The sequence below is a fragment of the Camelus bactrianus genome, chromosome 7 (assembly GCF_048773025.1).
Source record: "Camelus bactrianus isolate YW-2024 breed Bactrian camel chromosome 7, ASM4877302v1, whole genome shotgun sequence".
Classification (NCBI taxonomy): domain Eukaryota; kingdom Metazoa; phylum Chordata; class Mammalia; order Artiodactyla; family Camelidae; genus Camelus; species Camelus bactrianus.
In genome coordinates, this window is record NC_133545.1 from 72,640,569 (window position 1) to 72,666,674 (window position 26,106).

General features: G+C 37.3%; 1 protein-coding gene and 1 long non-coding RNA gene across 9 annotated transcripts in view; one reads left to right on the plus strand and one right to left on the minus strand.

Annotated features, from left to right (window-relative positions):
* Positions 1-426: 426 nt before the first annotated feature.
* Positions 427-18,643, minus strand: LOC105062389 (uncharacterized). Of its 3 annotated transcripts, none has more exons than XR_012508254.1 (4): positions 18,506-18,643; positions 18,177-18,250; positions 16,708-17,695; positions 427-596 (listed from the first exon to the last, which is right to left on the minus strand). It is a non-coding gene; the product is annotated as an uncharacterized LOC105062389 (long non-coding RNA). The 3 variants fall into 3 exon arrangements; XR_012508255.1 differs by having other exon boundaries at positions 18,050-18,250; XR_006721911.2 differs by lacking the exons at positions 18,177-18,250; positions 18,506-18,643 and having other exon boundaries at positions 16,708-17,711.
* The window catches only part of MAGI2 (membrane associated guanylate kinase, WW and PDZ domain containing 2), a 1,118,509-nt gene continuing 1,110,401 nt past the window's right edge, over positions 17,999-26,106 (plus strand). For all 6 annotated transcript variants that reach the window (XM_074367572.1, XM_074367574.1, XM_074367573.1 and 3 more), the window contains exon 1: positions 17,999-18,677. In XM_074367572.1, coding sequence (XP_074223673.1) covers positions 18,377-18,677 — 301 coding nt within the window. In that variant the 5' untranslated portion in view covers positions 17,999-18,376. The remainder of the gene's footprint in view (positions 18,678-26,106) is intronic.

Genomic DNA, 26,106 nt, shown 5'->3' on the forward strand with positions numbered 1-26,106 from the left:
AATGGGATTTTTAGGATCTATTCCCTAAGGAAGTGAATATTGAATGGAGAGTTTTAAAGCACAAGTTGGAGCTAACTAGCGTTGAGTGCCCCAGAAAATCATGGTTCCTTCAGGTTCCTTGAATATATTTGCATACACACACATACAATCATACTCAGACTGAGAAAATAACAAGGTTCCTTGGCATTATTCACAACATTATTTGAATGATCAAATGTATTTAATAGTTTGATAACTAAAAGACTGTGAAAGATCAATTTCAAAATCACAATGAATTTAAAAACTATTAATTTTTCTGAGATTTGTGTTAGATATTTGTGGGTCCCTGAGATTTATCCTTTAAAATGGATACTTTCACCAATTTAATGGATATTGTCTGAATTATGACGCACTTAGTTGCATGAAATAGAAGCCCATCTCTGTAGCTTAACCTTGTAATATCATTTTATTTCCCACACATAACAAGAAGTCTGAAGGAAGGGAGTCTGGGCCCCTTGTATCATTTTGCTCCATCATCCTCTCAGGGAAGCTTTTATCTTCATGTTTCTCCAATCATGGAGACAAGACGGCCTCCCTCTCTTCGGTTGTGCTGTAGGCTGGACAGAGAAAAAAGGACAAAAAAAGTGTCTGTATTAGAAAAACAAAAATATTCCCAGAAGTCTCTAGCAGAAACATACAAGTATCTTATTGCTTACACTTTTGTTACATTGCAACCCTTGGATGCAACAGAGCCTAAGAAAGTGAGTATTCTGCCTGGGAACATTGCCAATTTGAACAAAGAGGGGTTCTTTTTATCAGTAAGGAGAAAGTAAATAATAGCTCTTAGGTAGGAAATTAAGATGGTCTAAATGTCATTGAATTCAGAATGCTATATAATCAAAACTAGTATTTTTAAGCAGTCTAAATTTTCAAAGTAATACTGACTTTCAATAACTATTCACTTTTGCTATGTTTGAGGGTTTTACTTTTTCATCAATAGCCACTGTTAATAATGAAATAATATAAAGAAATATTTTATTTACTTTATTCCCTGTATTATACTAGTGAGAATGAGGTCATTATAGGCTATGAATAGTTTTTGCTCACTAGAATATTCTTTTTTTATATATCTTACTTAAATGGTTGCTTTAGGGTCCATGTTATAACCAACACCAACCTCCTTTGGACAGTATCTAAAATTTAAATAATAGGACCTAAATCCAAATTATAAGGATTTTTTCTGAGTTAAATACCAGTATCTGTTATAAATAACAATTTTAATGCCCACATATCGATAGTAGAATATTAAGTCCTAAATGGATTCTTTAAGCTAAGTGTGGAACATTTATTCAAGAAACTTTTTTGGGTTTTGTATATCTCTGCTAGCCTTAATAATCTAAAACTTGGTGTTTGATAGATTAGTTTTTAAGGTATTAAAATTGTTACCTCTTAAGGAACATCTTCCACACTTTAAAAACTATTTCTTAATTATATTCTATCTCCCATTAAGATGTAAATCTTAGGTTCTTTGCATTCCTCAAAACCAGTCTTTAATGTTGATAATCAAGGCAGATTTTTCAGTGACATTTAGGTGGTGGGGGAGGAGAAGAGTCAAGATAGGACATGTGTCTTAATATTCTATCTAAAAGATACTTAGAAGCAAACATAGTACATTTTTCTAAATGCAAATCTAATACTAATTCATATCGAATGTAATACATATTACAGATTTACATCTAATTTCAAATCCTCTCTGAATTCAATTAGAGTTAATTCTACCTTGTCTTATACATCTTATTGAATACACTCTTCAAATCTAATTTTGATCCTATTGATTTAAGATGATTTGTTTTATAAACATTCATGTGCAAGTATGATATAGTGTCAATTATATCACATGACACATGGAGTTCAGATAAAATATCATTTTCTCCAATTATAAAGGAAAACATATCCTTATTTGCCTATAGCTAAAGCATTTAGGAAGAAAGACTATATAAAAGTATAATTGAGAGAATAACCAAATAAGAATTTTTAAAAAACAAGAAAACTGTAAGAGACAAGGTGCTCCCCATGACATATATGCATATATAGATAAATGTATATTGTTTGATTTATGATATATGGATATATATGATGATATTCTGAAGGAACAGAATTGGCAAAATGAAATAATTAAGTAACTTTGTTTTCTCTCAAAATGTCCCTGGATGTTTAAGGCAATTATTTATTTACTTATAAGGTAATTCTTCTCCATCCCCTGAATAAAACTTTGGTTGGTACCCCACAGCAATCTTAAATAATAAAAATCTTCCTGGTACTTTGGTTACTTGAACTATTTCAGTTTAAAAACTTACAGGTACAGCTAGAGTAATAATAAAAACTCTAAGCTTCATTCAATATTAAAGCTTCTACACTCACCTAATCAGCCATGCAACCGAAGGCAGCCTGTAGAATACAGTGTGGCTTGGATAGATACTCCTCTATTTTCTGAACTTGTCTTTCTTCCTCTCTTTAATTGCTAATTAGCACTGTTTCTGACCACATCAGGTTTCAGGATGGTAGAGGGAGGAGACATTAGGGCACTGGAAAGCTCCTGCATGCTTGTACTTTTGTGAGCTGTCATCATTGATTGCTCTCTGGTTTGGCAGGTGACAAAGCTGACTCGGTCTTTTTCCCTTGCAGGGTGTTTCATTTCCTTGCAGGGTTCTTCAGAGTATTTACTCCTTTCCCCATTCATTAGTAGGCATCTCTCAACTATACTTCACTGTGATTTGGGTCTCAGCAGTCCATCTCTTCACAGACCCTCTCTGTTGGGATCCTGTGGTCTCTTAGGCAGCCCTTTTGGATAAAATCCATTTAAGATGACTCTGGGCCAGCTTTTACCCACATATGTGTGGTCCACACCTTCTCTATGCATCTTTGGTTCATTTTCAGTTATAATTTAACTTATTTTTCAAAACTAAGCTCTCTATGTTGTCACGACTGGTATTTTTCAGATGTATACAGATGTGTTTTAACAAATAACACCAAAATTAAGTTCAAAGTATAACTGTCATAGTTATTTTGCAGTCATGAATATAGAACAACCAAAAAAAACCTATTCTGTGTGGTGAACACATTTATTGATTATTTAAATCATTGAGACTGGGTAAGACAGAGCAACATCCTTTTTTTACAGACAAAAAGGAAAATAATCAATTTAGCAAAACTGTTACTGGCCAGGGGTAGTGTGATTTATGTGATGCATTTTATGCGAAGCTTTATGTAATTCACTCAAAAGAGAATGGGATCTAAGGTGGGTTTGTGGGTTTGAGTTCTATTTCGATAATGTATTAGTTACAAGTTTCAATAAGTTGACCAAGTTTAATAAGATATGTAATCCAGTTTCTTCTTCTATAAAATGGGGATAAAACAGTTCTAGTAATTGTATTGTTTGATGATTAAACAAATGCAAAACATGTGGTTTATAGTACATAGTAACTCCTTAATAATTGTTAGTTAATTTTGCCTTCTAACACTGGTCAAATTGTTTTTTTTTTTTTTTTTTTTGTTATAGCTGTGGCTTCTTCATGTATTTATGTTATTTTTTATGACTTCTTAAGTTAAAAATAACATAAGTATTATATGAAAATACACATTTTTTACATTATTTTCAGGTCATTAAATTACTAAATGCAATAATTAGCAAGTGTATATTAAAATGAGAATCTTTGTTTTATTATGCTACATAAAACAAACTGTATCAGACTATAATTAATTTTTCTAGAAAAGCAAATACATCAGTAAAAATAAGCTCCTACCTCTAATGATTTAATTTTTGGAATTAGTAAGCCAAATAGAGAAGCTCTGGTTTTCAGCGTAATAGGAGAGCCAGATTATTAGAGAAAAGTCCTCCATGATGTGCTGGGAGAAAACTCTATAAGAATTTGGATACGCAGTTCAGGATTTTATGACGCAAATTCTGATTACTTAGATGTTTACAGCTCCTCCTCAACTTCTAAGAAGTTATTCATGTTAGTAGCCAAATAATAGTCAAGTTGTTGCTAAGTGCAACGGTTAGCATTGCATCTATAGCTACAGTAGTTATCCAAGAGAAGACACTAATATCATTCCCATGTAGTTAGTGTCATTACTTCCTTGTTTGTTTATACACCTCTCACAAATATGTAGCCATTTAAAGATTCTGATTGTAATGAATGCTCAACATCTTTTCTCCATGTGGTTAAAAGTATTGGGAAGGACTAGGGCAAGCTTTTGATCTTATTTTTCTATTCCACAGAGATCCAAACTAACACTGCAAGGGTCTACCACATAAATTCTACATCACAGTTCTAGATACTGTCTCCCCCCAATAGCTAAGATTCTAAGATACATTATTTTTAGCTATTAATGAAATCTACTTGCATGTACTTTGTTCAAGATCAATGTTATTATTTTCTGGACCTTTTCTATGTAGATAAATATTTTCCCTTCAAAAATGTTAATGTTCTGTTCATAATAAGCTGATGATTTGAGGTTTTTTTCTTGTATATTTAATATATTTCATATAAATATACTTGAAATATCTCTATATACATTTCCTAGGTCTTTCCATTGAAAGAGCTTAGAAGAAATGGCCTACCAATGACAATAAACAAGACAAATCACCATATCCTCATTTTTTAAATACTGTTCTTCACTTAAAAAAAAATACAGAGGTCATTGGAGGGGGGAGATTTGAAACATTTTGTCATATCAGGGAGCAAGAAAGTGTTCAAATAACCAGGGGGACACATACATTAAAAGGCTAACTGAACTATCTTGAAGGAGCTCCTATGGGCCAACTCTGGGACAATTTGAGCATGAAAATAAATAATATCAGTATTCTAATCCATTAAATAAGAATCTAGTTCATACTGACACAAACTTTAAAAATAAATAAATAAAGGGACTGATACTAAGGGCTTACAGTTTTATTCATTTGCTTAGTTCATTTAGTAAATGTGTTATTGTGCGACTATATCACCAATAGCTTCGAGGAGAACCTGCAGGTGAAAAGCCTCTTCATGACGACGGATAAAGCCTGGAACAAATGCCAATCACTTAGACACTTATCTCCTTAGACACTGAGCAAGCACCAATGCATTGGAAGCTTTCTGGGGAAAATAATGCTCCAAATATGTATTTCCAATTTTGCATGGTTACGTTAATGTCTTTTTCTGTCATCTCTTAAAGTATGATTCTGTAATTGTTCCCTGACAGAAACTACCTTTGACTTGGCCTGTCAAATGGTCTGTATCCTCCTTCTATTTCATGCTACATCCCCCATAATTTCTCCCTCCCAGCTTGTTGTCCAGCTACTTGACTTCTGCTAGGCTTTTAGGAATTGAAAAAGCCCTCAGGTTACATATTAAGAACATTGAGTTCTTGTAAATAAAATGTAATGAATGCCTCAAACATAACTCTACCACTCTAACTTACAAAGAGAAACAAACAAACCACATAAAACACACTATTAAATCATGATTTTCATTAACCATTTTCTGGTTCTCAATGCTAGCATATTTAAAAGGCTGAAAGTCTACTAAAGTGTGCTAAGTGGAAAAACTGAAAACTGTGTGTCAAAAATTATTCAATCTTTTCACAATATTTCTATGAGCACAGTTTGAATATGAATGATAATATTGAACATTTTACTGTTTTGAAATGACATAATGATAAATGATCTAGTGACTATAGACTATGGCTGTAGTGTAGAGTTAATTTATGGCTATTAACTAGAATAAATATGTCATGGAAACTGTTCTGAAGAGCAATGTTACTTTAGTTAAATCATAACAGCAAAAAGATATCCCATGCATTCACTCACTGAACAATGATTTATTGAGTATCTATTAAATACTACTAGTACTATGTTCTATGTAGTACTACTACTATGCTGGACCATAGGTACCCAGGGATGAATTAATAATGTCTCTGTCCTAAAGAAACTTACTGGTGATAAAAGCAGACATGTAAATAAGTAATTACAAAGCAGTGTCTCAAGTGCATAAATCAATAGAAGCACAAAGGCTGAGCAATTCTATGGATGGTGGGCAGCAAAGAGTGAGAAGCTTCCTCAAAAGAATGCTTGAAGTGGATTTTAAGAGATGAGTCACAGTTTATCTGGCAAGACTGAATAAATGAGAGGCTATTAAGCAAAAGAAACAACTATCAAACAAAGTCACAGAGGTACAGAATAGCCTGGAACATGGTGAGAAGGGGTAAGGAAAGAATTAAGTTTTAAGCAAGGTTCAACTTGTAGAAGGCCTTAGAGACTAACCTACGTGGTAGCATAATTGAATACATAAAATAATGAAAGTGAAAATTATCTAGTCTCCATCCTGTCCAGTTCTTTACCACCTTGGGACCTAGATATTTCCTTTTCCCCTGCCTGAAAAGTCCCTCCCTCAGATTTTCACACAACTGGATGTTGTACCTCATTCAAATTTTGGCTTTAAAAATCCTAGGGAAAAACTACCAAACTCAATTAAACCATACAAAACTCACCTAATAACCTTCTATTTTCTTTGTTTTTAAATCAATACAGAAAGGATACACAGACTAAATACTAATTTTACAACTTTATGTGACATACCTCCTTGATTTCTAGTCTCTTTATTCTTGCAAACTAGACTGAGAAAATTGTAGAAATTGCTAGGCAACATCTGGTGCAGTACTGACCCTAGGGATTTGCTAGTTGGCAATCTTCCCTTCATCCTGTAATGAACATATTTTGTTCACTAGTAGCCGTATGAATATGACTAAAGCAGGAGAAACCCTTTCAGAGATATCTGCATTTTATATCTCAAAAGGATAAATCTCTAATGCAAAATTATCAGGCAATATGACAAAACATAGTGAAGCATTTTGGAGGGAAGCAGGAAAGATGTTTCTAGTCCTTTAAATCATACCTCACATGCAAATCTTCCTATCCTTGAGGAGACCTACCTCTCTCCAGAGAAAAGGGCTAGGAAGTAAATCTCCATTAGTACTGAGAAAACTTAAACTTTTTTTGTTCAGCTTCCTGCTAAAGTGTGAGCTTCAAGGAATGTTTATACATAAACTAACAACCTTTAAAATATTTTGGGGGCCTAAAGAGAAAAATGTAGTATGATTGTTCTTATGGTCTGTAAAATGTTTGAATGAATCCCTGAACTATTGTAGTCACATAATCAAATAGACCAATAACATAAAGCCCCTTGCTTCTTCAACTGTGATTTAGAAAAACCCTAAAACACCAATTGTTACTAAATGAAGGAAATATTCCCTTATCTTCTATCAAGATACAGTTGAAAATAGAAAGACATATTTAAATACAGCCTAAAGTAGAAAGCATAACTGCATTGCAATAAAAATATGTTCTCAAAATTTTGTGGTTTCATTAAAAGACAGTCACTATGCTATAAAATATTGTAATATATGCAAATTATTTAATTGAGAATCAAAAAACTAGATAGAATTCATTTAAAATCTAGATCATATATAATTAGTAACTGACCAATATCACAATCAGTATTAATTGTAGGTAAAATATTTATAATTGTCCTTAAATATGGTTAAAAAACCATAATTTATCACACATTTATGTTAAATTTTGAATTGCATCATATTTACTTATTCATAGTTCATTTTTATTAACACAAAGTACACTGTAACTTAAACAGATATTGATGAAATTTGCATTGTAAATTTACAATATTAAAATTGTGGTAGTAGTTCTCGAATATTGGACAGTAAATTATTCAAGAAGAGGCTTGGAAGATGTGTTGAAAAAGGAACAGGAGTGATTCTAAAAAATTGATTGGAAGCAACAATGGGAGCAGTTGATCAGAAGAGCTCATGAAATATTATGAATGCTCATGAGAGGGAAGTAATAGGCCTATTATGCACATCCCTGATCAAGCCAGATGTGAAGAATGTGTTAAAAGAGCATTCGTAAACTGAAGCATTGCTTGAAGATATAAAACAGAATGATGAAGGCGTGGTCTTTGAGTATTCATTGCTGATGTATAAAAGGTGTTGATGGCATTAGTGCTTAATGATTAAGCTAACATGAATCCAGAATGAACAAGTCATGCTTTATAAAGGAAAATGTGCACTTTTTGATTTGACTCGTTCTTTATGAAGCTAAGGCAGCTTCATGTTATCCCTTCTTTCTCTTGATATCCTACCTTTCGTGATCTATAGTTGGTGGAGTTCCATCTTTTCTCCTCTTTGAAAAATCGTGATAGCTTTGCTTTTCACCCATCTTCTATTGACTCTTCTAATGTCCACTTTTCTTCAGAGATTACAGAGATTATCCTGCCAATCTCTTCTTCAGAGATTAGTTTGCCAATCTCTTGATTCTTATATTGCCCTAGGACCTAACTGAAAGAAGTTGGAAGATTAAAATCATCTAAAGTAAGTAAAAAATGATTTCCAATTATCTCAAGACCCATCTTAAGCTACAAGTTTCTCATAAAGAAATTTACCCTCCCTTTTTCACATTTAAAATTTTCTCCTTGATAGCTAAAATAGGAGACAATTGTCTTAAAACTTTAACACCTTCCCAGATGGCAAATATCTTGCTGTCCTTGATGTTTTAAAATACATTCTTAAATTTTGGGTTGACTTTACTAGCACCAGTTGATTCTGTGCTTAATATAATAGATACTTTGACTCTTTCGTATTCCTTGTAGTTATGTGTCTCCTTTTTCCCCTACTATTGTATTTTCCTTCACTCACTCAAATTCAGTGAGGAATATAATGTAAGTCATGCTCTTAAAGAAGTTATAGCCCAGAAGTGAGGCTGATATATATCTAGAATTTTACAATACAAGAAAGATGTGATCATGTGAAAAGGATCAGGCAGCATTTCATGGGAGTTCTGTGGATAAGATTACTTTCAGCTGATCATATGTAAATAAGAAAACTTTATGTAAGAGGTTTATTTAAGCTGGACTTTTAAAGAATTCCCTACACAAGCAAATGGTTGGGCTTCAATGAATCTATAAATTACATGAAATGATATATACATATATGGAAGATATATGAACATGTGCATTTCTGGGGGCAGGGAGAAGGGTGGGATAAGAAAGGTGGGATAAGAATATTCATCATATTCTGAAAGACAACTCTGACACTCAGAATGGTTAAAAGCAAACCACACCACATAGAATACTGTTTGGAGAGGTTTGCAAAATTATTAAAATTATGATTAGAATTACATTCTCATTGCCTCCAAATGTTCATCTGCATTTTTGCCTCTCAGTAGTCTGGCTGAGGAAGCATGATGAACTTTTCTCTGAATTTTCTGAAATACGTTTTTCCAAAGCCTAGAAATCGCATCTGACTGTTCCTTACTATTTCAAGACAGAATATGTTCACTTTATTTCCATAACTTTCTTTATACCTAAGAGATTTTTCACTATTGACAAAAATTAAGCCCATGATAGTACTGTCCTTTTGTTGCTTCTTTTACTTCATTGGAATGGAAACTACTGTCATGTTAAATCAACAACAAAATGATAAATATAATAGGCAGGATTAGAATATGGGCAGTAGATATCATATTAACAATACATGTAGTTTATTTTACATTTTAAAAAAATTTATAGCGGAAATTCATGGGAAACTAAAGGCATATACTAAGGAGATATATGGAGAAAAAAGAATAAATTAAGATGTGCATTTGGAAGGAGGAATAATAATGTGAAAATATAAGCAGTTATAAATATAAGAGATAAATAGTGTTTCATAAGTAAGAGTTTTTGCTAAGAATGAGTGCATGAAAAAATGGTAAGATGGTTTTAAAATATTTAGAATCACAAAGTAGAAAGTGACAGCAATTGAACTACTTGCTTAAATTAAAAAAAAGGAGGGGGAGATAGATATAACTACTTGATAGCATGGAATTCAAGTACCTGAATTTCTGAAGTGTTTAAAAAAAATCTAGTAAAAAAGGCCTAAAAATATAAAATGTATGAGAATATCTTCTTGAGTTTAGTAGAATGTGAACTGATGATAAAAGATTGACAGACACCAAGTAAGTAAAAAGCAAAATAAAAATGAAAGATAAATTCAGATATTGACCTTCAAGAAGTATGCTTGCATAAAACTTATGCTTGCATAAGAAGGGATACATTTGCAGATCCAAATACAGTATTATTCCTGTTGTATTTTGTGCATATGTTGAATAAGGAAACAAAAGTATCAAGAGTTCTTACATTATTGTTTACAAAAAATATTGCAATGACTTTAAAGTCACAGAACAACAAAGAAAATATTTTGCTGCTTTCTTTTCTTGAGCTGGTCAGATTTCTCTCCACACATTGTGAACTCTGTAGTTAAGATAGAGCAATGATTTAAAAGGCTTTGCAGTTCTCTTTCCACAATTTGTATATTCTGCATGGTCCATGAATTTCACACAAAGAGGTGCTTTACAAAGGACCAAAGTCACTTTGTTCAGAACTTTCTAGCAGCTAAAATGATCTCATACTCTCATTGACTGAAGCCATCAAATTGTGCCTGTCCTCAGATCTTTTACACAGGGCCAGGTGACAAGCTGATAGTTGTGACTGAAAGTAATTTCCTGAGATTCAGAGATATTGGACCATATACTCCCTTTCAATAATAAGATGAATACTAAAAAAACAAAACAAAACAAAACAAAAAACATGGCTCTATGAAGTACAGAAGCATAATCAATTAACATTAATTCTAGACTAAAATGAAATAGTTCTGGCCCTTTGATGAAAATTTAATTGATAGAAATCTAAATGTTACAATTATCAAAATATTTGAGGTTTGGAGGTAAAGAGAATTAGCACTCTAATGTAATTTGACAAGATACCAAATGAAATATGCAGTTCTTTGCATGTATTTGGAGAAGTTTAAGACCTTATTAACTTCAAGAGCTCTGATTTCTCAACATTAGATCTTCACAGTCTATTTCACTGATCTTTCCTCTCCTCTCTGCTTAGTAAAAGATATTACAAATCAGAGTTCAGTGTTTTCCTATTCTAGTGTTTTGTACTCTGCAGAATAAGGCCAAAGAGTCAGGGTTTCACAGCGTACCCACATCTGTCTCTGCAGCCCAGACCCTCTCTAGGATTTGGGCTTGTATTTTCATTCACTGTATTTAAGCTGTGCATACCCATGGAGTCACTGTGCTGAGCCCAGAAACCACCCGATGAATATTGCAAATCCTCCTGAAATATCATGTAGGCAAAGTTTGAGGAAAAAGCCGTATTTTACATCAGTATAAATTTGAACCTACTGCAGAGTAGAATCTAAAATCCACAGGACGTTTTAGATAAAAACTGAAGGCTTCAAATAAGATTACTTTTGATTAGGGGTGGGTGAGTGTATCATTGTTGGAGATATTTTGATAGAAAACTTTAAGAAGCTTTGCATTAGGCTAAATAAAATTCCTTCATAAATATGGATTAGCATTTCTATGTGAATACTATAGCTGGAATGAAGAGGTTTAATAGGAATGGTCATGGACAAACTATGAAGCAGATCCAGTTTATCCTCCACCATCACCATCACCACCACTACCACATCTCAGACCCTACCCAGACTCTGTCCCAAACTCTTAAAGAATCTGGCTTCTTTTGTTAACTTCAGCCCCAAGGCTAAGTATATTCTGTCTTTTCTTCACCCATATGTGCTCTTCTGCATTCCATTCTCTTAAGACATTAGTATGAATGTAAAGAGACAATCATTTAGTACTAAATGGAAAAATTCACATTAAGGTAGTAGTCAGACAATAAAACTTTATACACTATCACTTTGGATGTATCTATCATTAGGCAGAATTCTGCTGAGCATTTACATCATGCAAGGTTATAGGAATGCAAAGATGAACTGAAAAAAGTTTGTTGTGGAGTATAAACTTGAAAGTAAGGAAGTGTATGAGATGCCAAGTTTCCACAAAGGGTACATGGAAACATAAAGAAGAGTATGTGTTGTGTTGGTAGAAGAAAGAAGAGTCAGCAAAGATTTCTGAGAGAAAACGGCCTGATAGGTATGTCTTAGAGGGTGAGCAGGTATAAGCCACACAAACAGAGAGAGAGGGTTGTATTTCAGGCAAACACAGAACCATGAAACACCCTAGTGAGTCAAGGCAACAGAAATTCAGGATGAAAGAGGCAAAGGGCTATAAGGGGAAGGGGAGACCGAGGCCTGCCCCAGGTCCGAAATATGGTGAGGGATTGGCACAAAGCTTTGTACCTCATTTTCCTGATTGGAACATTACTGAAATTCAATTTTTAAATTTCTGTCATTAATAATATTCCAAGGGACCTAGAATAGATGATATAAAGGGACTTCCTTTCATCTGTGTTTATTTTAGAGGATCCACTTCAGCCAGGCGCCCTGGATTACAATTCCAGGGTGTATATGGCAAGAAGTGGCTGGATAATTAGGAAGGGACAGAGGAGGTTGACACCAAGATAAGGAGTTTGTACTTTACTGAGTGTTTAATAGGCAGTACTAGTGAGTTTTAAGCAGAGGAAAAAGGAGAGGTTTCAGAAACTTTTCTTGGGTAACACAAATAGAGGTTTTTGAGGTAAAGACAGGGAGAGAAAATAACCACAATAATATGGGGTAGTTATGCTGATAACCTGAACTAAGTTAGAAACTGAGAATATGAATGTGTGGTGTCCTATAATACTGCAGTAGACAGAATGATGGCCTCCTAAAGAGTATCTAGATGGGCCTGATGTGATCACAAGAGTCCTGAAAAGTAGAAGAGGTAAGCAGGAGAGTCAGTGTCACAGTGATAGGATGTAAGCAGGACTTGACTGGCTGTTGCTGGCATTAAAGATGGAGGAAGGGGGTCACATACCAAGGAGCTCAGGCACCCTCTAGCAGTAGGAAAATGCAAGGAATAGGATTCTTTCCTAGAGATCCAGAAAAAATACAATCTCCCCTCCTCTCCAACATCTTAATTTTAGCCCAGTAAGAACCATTTTGGACTTCTGGCCTCTGCAACTATAGATAGTAAATCTCTTGTTTTGAGCCACCAATTTTGTGGAAATTTCTTAGGAATAGGAAAATTACAAATAACCAACTCAGTCTTGGCATGAAGAAAGCCCTTGACTGAAAACCATATTGAACATTTACACTCTCTGTTAAAATGTGGGGCATGTCTTCATTAGAGAAACTTCTGGTCAGGTAAGTCTCATCCTTCATAAAAGATTTTCTAGATGAGGTACACCACATGTAGGTCTTACTGTTCATGGTTCTTTATCCTTCCTCCTCAAACACTTAAAGATCTCAATATATGAATACAATTTTTATGTCTTTTGATCAATCAACTGCTGACCTTGTGTCCACTTCTGTTCAGATAGTTACTTTAAAAATACTCACTATTAGGGACTTTAAATGTAACACAGCATTAGAATTAGGAGCTTTAGAGTCACACAGACATGGGTCAAGTAACAACTCCAGCCCTTACTGGTAGTGTGACTTCAAGTAATTTAAAATACCTGAGCCTCAGTTTCCTCATCTGTAAAAAGGAACAGCAATATCTTAGGTCAGGACCCCCAGAAATACACTCTGAGATGAGGATTGTGTGCAAGTGTTTTATTAAGGAAATGCTTTCAGGAAAAACACATAAATTACCAGAGTAAGCAAGATAGGGAAGGAAGTGATTCCAGGCAAAATCCTTCATCAGCATGATCCTGCAGGGGAGCCCTAGGGTGTAAACTACACTTCAGATTTTCTTACTGCTAGAGGCTTTTATACTGGGTAGGGCAGTCCTTGGCAAATGGTGTCCTAGGAGGGAGAGAAGTGAACTCCCAAGTGGTTCTCTATGGCTCTCTGTGCCTGAAGGCAAAATGAGTCTAGTAGCCCTAGGGCAGTCTTCCAAAAAGAGTCCCAGGGGCTGGCTGTGAGAAGTAAAAGAAAACAGAAGATGGGGGTAAGGCAGACTCAATCAAAGGAATCCTAAGGGATGGAGATGGAGCTTGACTGAGTTTGCCACAAGCATCCACCTTATAGAATTCTTCCAAGGATTGAATGCGCTCATGTTTTTCTTTCTTAAGCTTTTAAGCTTCCTAAACTATTTTTCTTTTGGAAAGGCATGCAATATCTAGTGCCATGTTCTGCACATAAAGTGCTCAGCAATGAAATAATTCTTTCTTGACACAGGCATCCACTCCAGACATGGAAAGGAGACAAAGGAGAAATAAAGTAAATGTGAAGGACACCAGAACTGAAAGTAACCATATTAGTCTGAATCTAGCATTTCAAAATAATTATAATTTCATTATATTTTTCAAAGAGTTGGAAACTGGAACAACTAAAGACTCGCAACTATTTGCTTTCATCTCTGAAGAGCCAGGCAAAAAAACCCAACTAACAAAACAAATAATATGTTTATTTGATGACAATGAATCCTATAGGAAATGCTGCCCTTCCTACCCCCAGGAAACAATGTAATGAGCCCTCAGAATACATGTAATTTTTTTCTTAAAATATCTCCTTCTTTGCTATTCTGTTACTATACTGATAATTAAAAGCTTTAATTTGGATAGCACTTAACAGTTTTAAACTGCATTCACATTTAAGTGCATTTATAGAGAATTCAATTTTATATGATGCCCACAGAACTGTGTCATATATATTACTATCCCCTTTTTACAGATGAGGGAACAAGCTCTGACAGGATAAGTGACCTAGTTAAGGTTGCACACCTAAAGGCAGGATCCCAACTTCTGGTTCAAAAGAAAGTGCTCTACTCAGGGTTCTTTTATCAGTCAAGGTCCCGTCAGGGGACAGAAATCACACCATAATTAGAACAGGGGAGATTTAATATATAGAATTATTAACTAGTAATAAGGGGAGTGACTATTAAGAGTAAAGATATCACTAATAAATGGAAGAATAGTGGATTAAGGGAGCCGCCACTACCTCCAGGGCTGTGGGAGAGTCCCCACAGAGGGGTAACTTACAAGAACTACCCCATCCCTGCCCTCTACACTACAAAGCCTGAGAGACAGTCCTCATTAGAGATAATGTGGTTGTGGTCCACTTGACGGCCAAGAAATTGGTTGAGGTGTCACAGACTGGGCTGGTGAGGAAACCACCAGCTAGGGAGCCAGAGAAACTTGCTAGGAAGCCACCCACTGGGTTGCCAGCAAGGCTTACCAGAAAGTCACACACTGAGGAACTGGCCAAACTTCACTGGAGGGTGTAAAACCAGCGTTTCTTGGACACTACTGGCTAGAAAGCTATTCACTGACCACCACATCATAGGAGCAAAAAGAAAAGCAATGGAACCAAGAATAGGAGCCCCCTTTTGTATGCAGTGTCCCTCTAGCACCTTCTATTGGCAAGAGCTAACGTGCCAACTGGCAACAAAGAAATGTTTACAGGTTCCAGCTCTAATATCCCAAGTCAGAGGAAAGAAGATGAATTAGGAGCTGTGAAACACTAAATTAGCTGGCACACACCTCAGTGCCTCTCCCGGATTCTTGAGGGTAAAATGCTTTTCTGCCAAATTCCTGCTCCATTTGTTTTCTTTTTCCATAATTACCCCTACAATAAAATGCAGACCCAACCTCTGGAGACACTATGTACGATATACATGGTTATTGCATGGGAGAGTGTACAACACAGTGACCGAGACCAGGTCTTGAGCCAAAACACTTGGGTCTGAATATTAGCCTCACCACTGACTAAATCTGCAGCCTTGCAAAAATTAAACTCTGTATGCCTCAGTTTCCTTGTCTGTAAAAGGGGATGATAATAGTACGTATTTTACTGAGATGTCAGGAGAAATAAGTGAATATATGTGAAGACTATAGAACAACGTGTAATAAATGTTTAAAAAAGATAAATAATAAAAAAGAACTTTATAAACAGTATTTACCCTTACATGTTAGTTTGTAACGGGCTTAAAAATCCAGTTCTCACTATTACCAAGTTCCACTTAGAACTGTGTCTCATTATGCTAAAACGCAACTTCTCTGTGTGATACAAAAAGACTTGCCCACTCCTGGGCATTGTCTGCATCTCTGGCTTCAGATCCTGGCATTGCCTCTGGCTCACTGAATAACCCTCATTAATCAAAGCCAATTCATCGGGGGACCCATTTTCTCAAGTGAAAAGACACATGATTAAACAAATCATCTTTCTTTAAGCTCTTTTCCAGTTCTGACTAACTTTGATCCCCCACTTCCCCAAACAATGAGTTATACTAGAGAGGGAAAAATGAGGAAATTATCATTTTGAGTGCCTACCCACATATGCCAGGCAAGCACTTTGCACGTATTACCTGATTTCATCCTCATCATAGTCCTAACAGATTAGTACTTTTAATCCTATTTAATAAATAAGGAAACTGAGGCTCAGGAAGGTCAAGCAATTTACTCAATATCACACTCTTCTTGCTAAGTAGCGGAGTCTGAGTTCAAACCTGGTCTTCTGTTTGGGTCGATTAAACATTTTCAACTGTTCCGCTTGCCTCCCACACTGTCTTCATCTCAGACACCAAGAATCCTAACTGCTCAGTGCTTTTCATGCTTTGCTTTAAAGAGATGAGTGGGTGTGCAACTTTAATTTTTTGTCTCCAAAGTATCATTTGAAAGTAAAGCAAATGAAACTCATTTACCAGTTACAGGAATTTAAAAAGTCATTCCTAACGTCTCACACGAAACCAGTGCCTGCGTGAAAACCAGCGGCCGTCCTGCATCCTTGCACCCCAGTCCTCACCTCTCCTCCCGGCTGCAAACTTGCTGAAGAGGAAGAAGCCTGGTGGCAAGCCAGTGAGCTGAGTTCTAGCCCGGGTTCTGCCGCTCTGTTCACTCTTGAAGGCTTCTTTTCCTTCAATGTAGCAGGAGGCTGACGGGCCAGGTCAGTTTAGGGTTTCTCCCCAGGTAGCAGCCCGGCTCAGAGGGCGCTCGGGGCGAGGGCGTGCCCCGTGGTCTCGCCGCAGTTCCCGCGTGAAACTGCCCAGTTCTGCGAGGAGGCTGCTCAGCGCGGCCGCCCCCAGCCCCACCCCCACCCCACAGCCCCTTTCTTCCCGCTTCTCCTAACTAGGTAAAGAGAAGCCCTTTCCCCTCGGTGCCTGGAGTCGCCTTTCACCAGACAACCGTGCCTCTCATCTGAGTTCCCGTCCTGGCCGCACGCGGTGGCCGGGTCTGCACCCGAGGCCGGGACGCTGCTTCCCCTCCCGGTTGACAGAAAGAGCAGCCTGTACTTCTCTAACTTTCCGCTCCTCTGAGGGGAAATTCTGAGAACTCTGAGACGAGTTTGACTGAAACGTGAGGAGACAAAGCCTGTCTAATCTTTGAACTTCGACGCCTCCCCACAGCTCGCAGCGCCCAGGCCTTCTCCGGCGAGTGCGCCACGAGAGGGTCCCACAGCTCGGGTCTTTCTCACGGCGGGACCCCGAGCCCCGAGGCTGGCGGCGCTGGAGCCGGAGTACCGCACACTGGGGCGCGCAGAAGTCCGGGTTCCGCTATTTCGGCTCCGGCCCGGCCCAGGTCTGAGGGAGTCGGCGCGTCCTCACAGCGCAGTAGCCCAGAGCGTCGCTCGGCCGCTGGGAAGCTGAAGAACTGTCCGCGCTAGACTCGCAGCCCTTCCTGCCGTCCTCCCCACGCCGGGCCTCGGCTTCCCTCCTTTCCCGCTCCCGCCTCCTCTCGTAGGCTGCCAGGCGGACCCAGCCTGCCTCTCTCTCAGCCTTCACTACCGGGTCAAGCTGCGGAGGGAGGGTGCGGAGACAGTGGCGAAGCGGCTCCTCACCCGGCGCGCGCGCCCCTCCCCCTCCAGCCCGCTCCCTCCTCCCCTGCCCTCTGCCTCCTCCCCTCCTGCCAGTACAGTACAACTAGTACGCGCGCACACAGACAGACAAACAGACAGACAGACAGACACACACACACACACACACACACCCGCGCACACACACAAGCGCGGACCCTGCCGCTGCCACTGCAGCTACCATGGATATCAGCTAACAACACACACACACAGGCGCGCGCGCGCGCTCCCACTCGCACCACGCAGGAGTGGCCCCCGGCATCCCTACCCTCGTTCCCCACCCCCACCCGCTCACCAGCTCGGCTACTGCTCGCTCAGGCTGCCGCCGCCGCCGCCAGCACCACCACAGCTCTCCTCAGCTGCGGGGCCACAGCTTTGAGTGTCATTCAAGGGACAGCACAACCTCACCCAAGCTCTCCTACCTCTGCCCTGCCGTCCCTGTCATCCTCCCTCTTCCTCGTCCATACTCCATCCAAAGAAGAGGGAAAGCACCGAACTGAGGGGAGAGGAAGGCAAAGTCTGCTCTTCTTACCTCTTGGCCCCCTGGCTCCTCCATCCTCGTTCTCTCACCACCCTACCCCAAAGGAGCCCCTCAGAAGCTGAGGAGACTCGCCCCACTGCCATGTCCAAAAGCTTGAAAAAGAAAAGCCACTGGACTAGCAAAGTCCATGAGAGTGTCATTGGCAGGAACCCGGAGGGCCAGCTGGGCTTTGAACTGAAGGGGGGCGCCGAGAACGGACAGTTCCCCTACCTGGGGGAGGTGAAGCCGGGCAAGGTGGCCTATGAGAGCGGCAGCAAGTTGGTGTCGGAGGAACTGCTGCTGGAAGTGAACGAGACCCCCGTGGCGGGTCTCACCATCAGAGACGTGCTGGCCGTCATCAAACACTGCAAGGACCCCCTCCGGCTCAAGTGTGTCAAGCAAGGTAAGTGCAGTGGCTGGCTCGGTGCTTTGGCAGGAGGCTGGACCGCTCGAAGCGCCGGGCAAAATGAAAGGGTGGGTTCGCGTGTGGAAGGGGGTGTGTTGCGCGACGGTGGGTGAGGTCGAGAGAGTGAGGGCAGAGCGAGGGAGCTGTGCCGGGGATCCGAATGGGGGGCTCAGTGGAAGGGTGGGACGGGTTGCTGTGTGGCGTGCAACTTTGCGCAGTTATCCCCTCCCCTTTGGAAGGTGTTCGGCCTTGTCTGACCTCAGGGGTGCGGGCAAGCTCCCGGAGCAATTGAATGTGCGTCAACGGCACGGCCCGCAGTGGGTGAAGCGCTTTTAGGGAAGGAAGGAGGACGAGAAGGAAGGAGGGAGGAAGGGCAGGAAGGAGCAACTTGAGGGTGAAGCGGTATCACCAGCAGGGCGGGGAGGAGTAGGGGGTGGCTGGGCGAGCGGAGAACTGCGCCCTCCGTGTCAGGAGACTGACTGAAGACGCCTTAGTCCGAAGCCATCCCGTGGGGATCCCTGAGTCACTAGTTGACAAAGAAGGGAAGGGGCAGACTGCTTCAGGCGCTTTGACGGGTCTCCCTTAACTTTTTCACTGCCTCACTCCTCTGTCCCCCTCCCCCGGCCACGGTCGTGTCATGTGGGCACCGCACGTCACGTGCGCACTGACTAACCCGGGCGCTCACCCCGAGCCGGCCCGTGGGAGGCGGCTCCCGAGGAAGGCGCTGCGCTAGCGGCGGGTTCCAGTGTTAGGGGTCGGAAGAAGAGACGCGGTTAAGCGAATGTTCTTTACTCGGAGGTTGCCCTTTTTGAGTGGAAGTTCTCTGTGGTTGGACTCTCCTCTGGCTTCGGATTAGGGGGCGGGCATGTTTCTGAGGAGGAGTTGGAAAAGCCAGCTGGTTACAACTCAGTCAGCTCCAACCTGGTTTGGGTGAGCCTCAGCTGAGGGCTGCGATGAGGACTTAGAAAAACTGGGGTCTTGCAGAACTCTCTGTCTTTGCTTAAAAGAAAACGATGGTCCTGAAGGAGGGAAGAGTGAGATAAAAGTTTCTGGAAAGAGGACAACTTGAGGGCGAATAAAGTAGTGTATCTTTGTTTTCCACAAGAGATTTCATACGTTTGTAGTTCACATGCACAGTTCATGTGTGGCATGTATGGTTAGTGCATAGTCACATCAATCTAAAGGTTTGTTGTTGATACATTGTTTGTCCTGCCTCAAAGACAGCGTTGAGCATGTCATTGCCTGTATTTGAATAGCCACTTAATCTTAACTGCATGATCAACTGTTAAGAAACACTCTTAGAGAGATAATCTCTATAAAACCAGTTTCAAAAGTAAACAAGTGAAAAATGAAAGCTTAGGCAAATTTTCTTAACTATAAATTGCCACACAAAAAGTTTTCATTGGGGATTCTTGAGTATTAATAGCTGATGACTTGAGATAGGCTAATTTAAACATTGACTTGTAGGTCAGCATAGCTCAGTACTGAAGAACCAAAAAATACGACTTTGGCAGGAAGGCAAATAGAGTATCTTGATGTTTTTCAGGGTGACATACCTAAGGCTCAATTCTAGGCTTTCATGTTAACATAACTGATGTCATGATATTATGTTAAAGCAGTAGATATAAATGTAAAGTTCTGGTTTTGAGTCCAAAAATTTAGTACACAATTAATGACCATGGTTTTGTTGGTAACAGGTTTGGTATTTGTAGTGGAAGTTGGCTGCAAACATTAATAAATTGTTAAATTGAACTAATGTAGCATCCTAAGGAGGGAAGTGATTAACATATAATTTGTAATTCTGACCAAATTTTAATGTAGTGATTCTGAGCACTGCATTTTAAGACGGATCTTCACAAAGTATAACTCTAGCAGCAAGAAGAGAAAAACAAGAAAGGGAGATAGTTGGGTATTGTAGCTGTATTCTATAAAATCCAGTGGAAAGACCTGGAAAAGTGAAGGCATGAAGGCTATCATTAAATATTGAAAAGCTAGGAATTCTGACTATTCTGTGATATACTCTGTTGGGCCAAGCAAAGATGAATCTATGGAAAATTTCAGAGGATGAAGCATCTGTATTAAGAAGATTCTAACAGGTTTGAAAAAAAATCTTTGGGCTACATTGTGAACTCATGAGCCCCCAGACTTGTGGGTGTTTCTGAAGAGGCCAGTGACAATATGCCATGGATTCTTATGTAAAATGGGGACCTGGAATAGATGTCATTTAAATCCTGCCATGATTTGATCCACGTTAGTCTCTGATACTCAACTTCTTTGTCATATTTTATTTGGAAGATTATTGTTTTTAGAACTCATGGAATATATACATATAATGTAATATATTTAGGGAAAAATCTCTTAATTCTGTATTAACCCTCAGTTCTGGGCTTCACTGGGTCATTGATGATTGATGCTCATAATGATATTCACAGAGTTCTCACAGGAACCTGACTCACCTCCTGAATCACTATTGAAAATAGTTGCTTCTTTTAGCTTCTGTGCAAAATATAATTTTTTTGTATATTCTTCTATATATGGTGATTCATATATACTATTCCCACATTAAAATCATTCTTTCCCTTGTCAAAGAATATATTGATTTACTTTATTTATCATTATAAGCAAAGTGAAAATTTCAGAACCTTAGATATAGTGCCTTTGTATCTTGGGTTTCACTACAAATTTCACTTGCTAGAAAAATATTTAGAAACTTCGGTAGCTTTATGTCTAGAGGGCCAATAAACTACCATAACTGAAAAACTTAACCATGGTTTGCTTAGCAGTTGTATTTTTAAAATATTAATGAGATAGTTGATTTTTGAATATTCAATCATTGAATATTATACAGAAACTACATACATAGTCAGGTAAACGAGGGCAGATTTTGCCAAGAAAAGGAGACATTTGACTAACAAGAATATTGATTAAAAAGTGCACCAAATAAAATTGCATTGTTAACTCAGTTTTTATTTACTTGTTTGGCTAATTTTAAATTACAGTTGTTATAAGTTTAAATTATCATAATTTTAAAAAAGGAGAACTACCAGAAATTTAAGGCATACTAGAAAAAGAGATGCATCTTTGTTTTTCTACATTATTTGAATATTTTAAAAACCATTTAAAAATCCATTTAATTGAATTCAGGGGATTCCCTTTTTAATTTAAGCTGCCTTTAATTCACACAGTGATGTCATATGTAAAAGTACCATTTATCGTCACATTCAATTATTTTTTTATAAACTATGGCTTTTTAGTTTATAACAATAAACTTTCCTCACCAAAGTATTTAATTCTAAATTAGTAGTTCTGTTCTATGATCTCATTAATGCAGCAGATGCAGTTGAAGGAAGTTTCTTGAGTGATTTTGAGATCTATGCTGAAGTGCCAAAGGTTTTTCTTTCTTTTCTTTTATTCTTAAGTTCACACTAAAGTTCACAGCAGCCAGTTATGTAGACCATTGTGTCCTGCATTCCTTGCACTATGACTGCTACTGCATCTAAAACCACATGGGGACCTATATAGTCTGAACTTATTTTCCCATTTAGGATCTCACAATGGAAAATAAAAGGCAAAATGTTTTCTAATTCTTCTCTTATAGAAGAAGGCCCAAATAAAGCCTTTGAAATTCAGTTCTAGAGAAGATGTACTTGCTTTCCCTCCTATTGCTCCTTTCAAAGATGTCTTCAAAGGAAAGTAGATCCACATTTATTAAGAGTCATGCTTTCTTTTTGATTGACTTCAAGCTCGTATCATAGAGTTAAACCTCTAGGCTGCTTTTTATTTGAAAACTTAAAACAAATTACATCAAATTTTCTCCATTAAAGATTGACTTTCCTCCATAAAAAATTTAACTCTGAATTTTATTGACCAATAAACAATGAAATTGTTTAAACAATTTGATCAGTTAGTTATTTTAGGATAAAGTATATTTAATGTTTTGAAACAAGGTTAATGAGACAGTTATCTTTGGGTGTAATTTATGGGGGATGCTACTGTAGTTCTTCAGTATATTTTTATGTACATAATTTGAATATTGTGACGTTGAATGCTAAATATGACTGTTGGCTTTTGTGTGTGTTTGTTTTAAATGAGAGTAATCTTGGTGTGAAATCACAGTGCCACCATCTCTGCTCTTAACATTTATATTGTGCAAAGTTTTGTCATATTTATTATGCTCACTTTTCCTTTTAGTTGCTTGAAATTCACACATTCACTTTCCTAATGAGCAAATAGTTTTCACATTTGACAACTCTGACTGCTTGTAGTTTAAACAATGGCTTTGAAATGCATAGTAGTCCATGACTGAAATATTTTTCTTAACAGGTGTGATAGAGTAGCTATTAAATGTACAGTCTCCCCAAGTAGACTGTCTGGGTTTGAATCTTGAGCATGCCACTTAGTACTGTCTGTATCAACAAGTGATCTCGCCTGGGGTAGTAATAGTATTTTGACAATATTAAGTTATGTATTTAAATGATGTAGTGTCTGGCAGATAATAAGCATTATGCAAGTGTTAGTAAGTGTTATTCCAAACATACTGGTCATTTTGAGCTAGTGACGTTATGAAATGTTTTTAATTTTCAAGATATTTTACTCTTAATTGAAGACTAACTGAAAAATATAGAATGATTGACTAATTAATAATATGAGTAATTTGCAAGTAGTAGTCTTGAAGTTTATCTGTCTAGTAAAATAAATCCCGTTCTTTGAAAAACATTAATATGAAGAGTAATGCCATTAAGTGGAATGGAACATATTTTCACCTTTTAAAAATAGCTCTCACTGATGCTGCCTTTAACGTGTAATGATCTGTTTTATATTTATTTTATACTCTAACCATAGTTTATTTTCACCCAGTAATTTATTCCCTTTGTACCTATATCTTTCCTCCTAAACAGTTGGTGAATATATTGAATCATTTACTCTAGGCTTGAAAGCATAGAAATCTGATTAGAATTCACTAATTTAGTTCAGGAATGTATTGATACTTCTTCCATGTGACTGTGTTAAAGTATCATGCTTTAAGGCAGAACTTTGATTTCTTAGCTAGCAATCAAGACCTCAAAAGAAGAGCAGTAACAACAGAATTAATTCCTAAGTGTTCACATGCAATCATGTATAATAAGGAAGACTACCCCAAAATTCAGCAGAAAGTTTACTTTTCATTTGTGAGAATGTCAGCAGCTCAATATGAATAATTCTCTATATTAACATTTTCAAGATGAAGCAACCAATAATACATCTACCACCAGCCTCTCACAGCGATTTTAGCATTTTAGTTGACTTAACCCCAACGTAGAATTCAGTTGGAACATCTACCTTGAAGTTGCAATGTCCAATATTAATTTTTAAAAATCTTTCTTAGCTACAGTTGGCTAATTATCATGCTGCAAAGCATGGTCTAGGGTCTTATAACTTTCTTAATATTTTAACTTTTTAATTATTTATTCTGATCCATTCCCAGCTCCCTCTCTTCAGTCTCCAGTAAGGACTGGTGTGGTATTTCCTTTAATAATAGTAAATTATAATTAATGTTGTATAGATAATTTAGTAATATGTTCATAACTACTTAACTTACATGGTTAATAAAAGACTTGTATAGGGATATACATCTGCTTAAAACTTTTGTAAAATGCTCACATCATCATAGAGAATTAATAATTGCCTCTATTATTGCATTTCATTGTCATGTTAGCAACTCTTTTAAAAAAGACTCCATTTGAACATTAATTTTTAAAAGCTTGTAAAAATTTATTTTAAGTTTAATATACAATATTGACTGTTTTGAATAGTCTGGAAGTAACAGAAAAAGTTTCCTTTTTTCATAACTGATTGAATGTTAATTCAGATGCATTCAGTGCATCTATTTTCAAGGATCCAGTAGACTAATGAGTGGTTATATTAAATGAGAGATTAGATTTGTTTCAATATTTAACATAATTATATGGCTTGCTTTACCTTGGAAAACATTTCTCCCTATAATTGTTACATGAATCCATGTTAGGTTTTGTGTCATTTTCAGTTATTTTAGTTTCCTAAAAAAACTTCAGTCTTAAAATCATGGCAGTCATCATATATCCAATAATAACTCCAAAAATATGTCATAGAAGAAAGAGTAAACCTTTATAGTGTGAAGTAAAAGGTATTTTGAAGGTATTGATTTTTCTAATGACAGAATTTATGGAATAACTTTTTGAACCTCTTAACTGCCTTTAGTAAAACTTGTGCATATGAAATGAGATTTTTCCATAAATAACCATGGATTTTATTAAGTGACTGTAAAATGCAATGGGAAGAAACAAAGTTGTTTAATAAAAATTTGTATTTTATTCATCTACTTTTCACATTACATTGTGTTTTAAAGAAGTTTCTTAAAGCATGAGTTTCCCAAATGTTACAATGACTTATTTATATTGCTATGGATTACAGGTAGCATAGAAGCTGTTTGCACTTTATATTGTCACTTGATAGATCATAGAGAATGAGTAAAAATGTTAAGTGCAAAAATTTACATATATTTTTAACACTTATTTTTCATTCTACAGGTGAGTGATTTTGCTTATCCTAGTATTTTGTATTACTGTGCAAAGGAAGGTATATATTTAGCTGGAAAATATATGAATACAAGGATAATAAGTACTATAGAAACCCACAGATTAATCTAGCAACATACCCTAAGCTTGTCAAAATCTGATTAGCTGGATTGCAAGTACGAGCAAATTTCAGAGATATAAAATGTTCGGTGTTGCATCTGTGAAGCATTCTGATCAGTCCATAGTTAACCCTAGTTTGCCTTTATTTGCAGTCTGTTAGGATGTTAAAGTAACTCTTTACTAGACAGAGTTTCTGCAAAAAATAGCAAGAATTAATATAGACAATAATCTTTTATTCTAATTATATTATATGATAAATATTGCTACATTGGCAATTATATTACAATATATAAACGTATCAAAGCAACATGCTATACACATTAAACTTTTTATGTTTACATTTACATACACATTGTTGCATGTTTAATTTATTCAATTAAAAAATAGCAAGCTTTTAGGCTTAAAGGCAAGCTTTTAGGCTTAAAGGGTCACAAAAACCTCTCAAAAGTTGTAGCTTATTTCTCATAGCATCCTGAGCATGAATAACTGTAATTTTGCCTTTCTAGTAAGTTGGGTACTTAGGGGATAGCCATTTTCTTAGGACTGGGGCCTTGATAGAAAGAAGTTGATTCTTCGGAGGAGGAGCAAGAATGTTATCAAACATACTCTTACTCATCTGCAGTTAAAATACTAAAACCTTCCCTCTTAGTATTTCTTTTGAAACATTATATCTAACATTATCTCTTTTCCCTCTTTGGTTGAAAGTACCTTTTCTTTCCTTTTTTTCCATTCAGTGTGGAAGGGTCACTCTAGTGAACAACAAATTTGTTCTA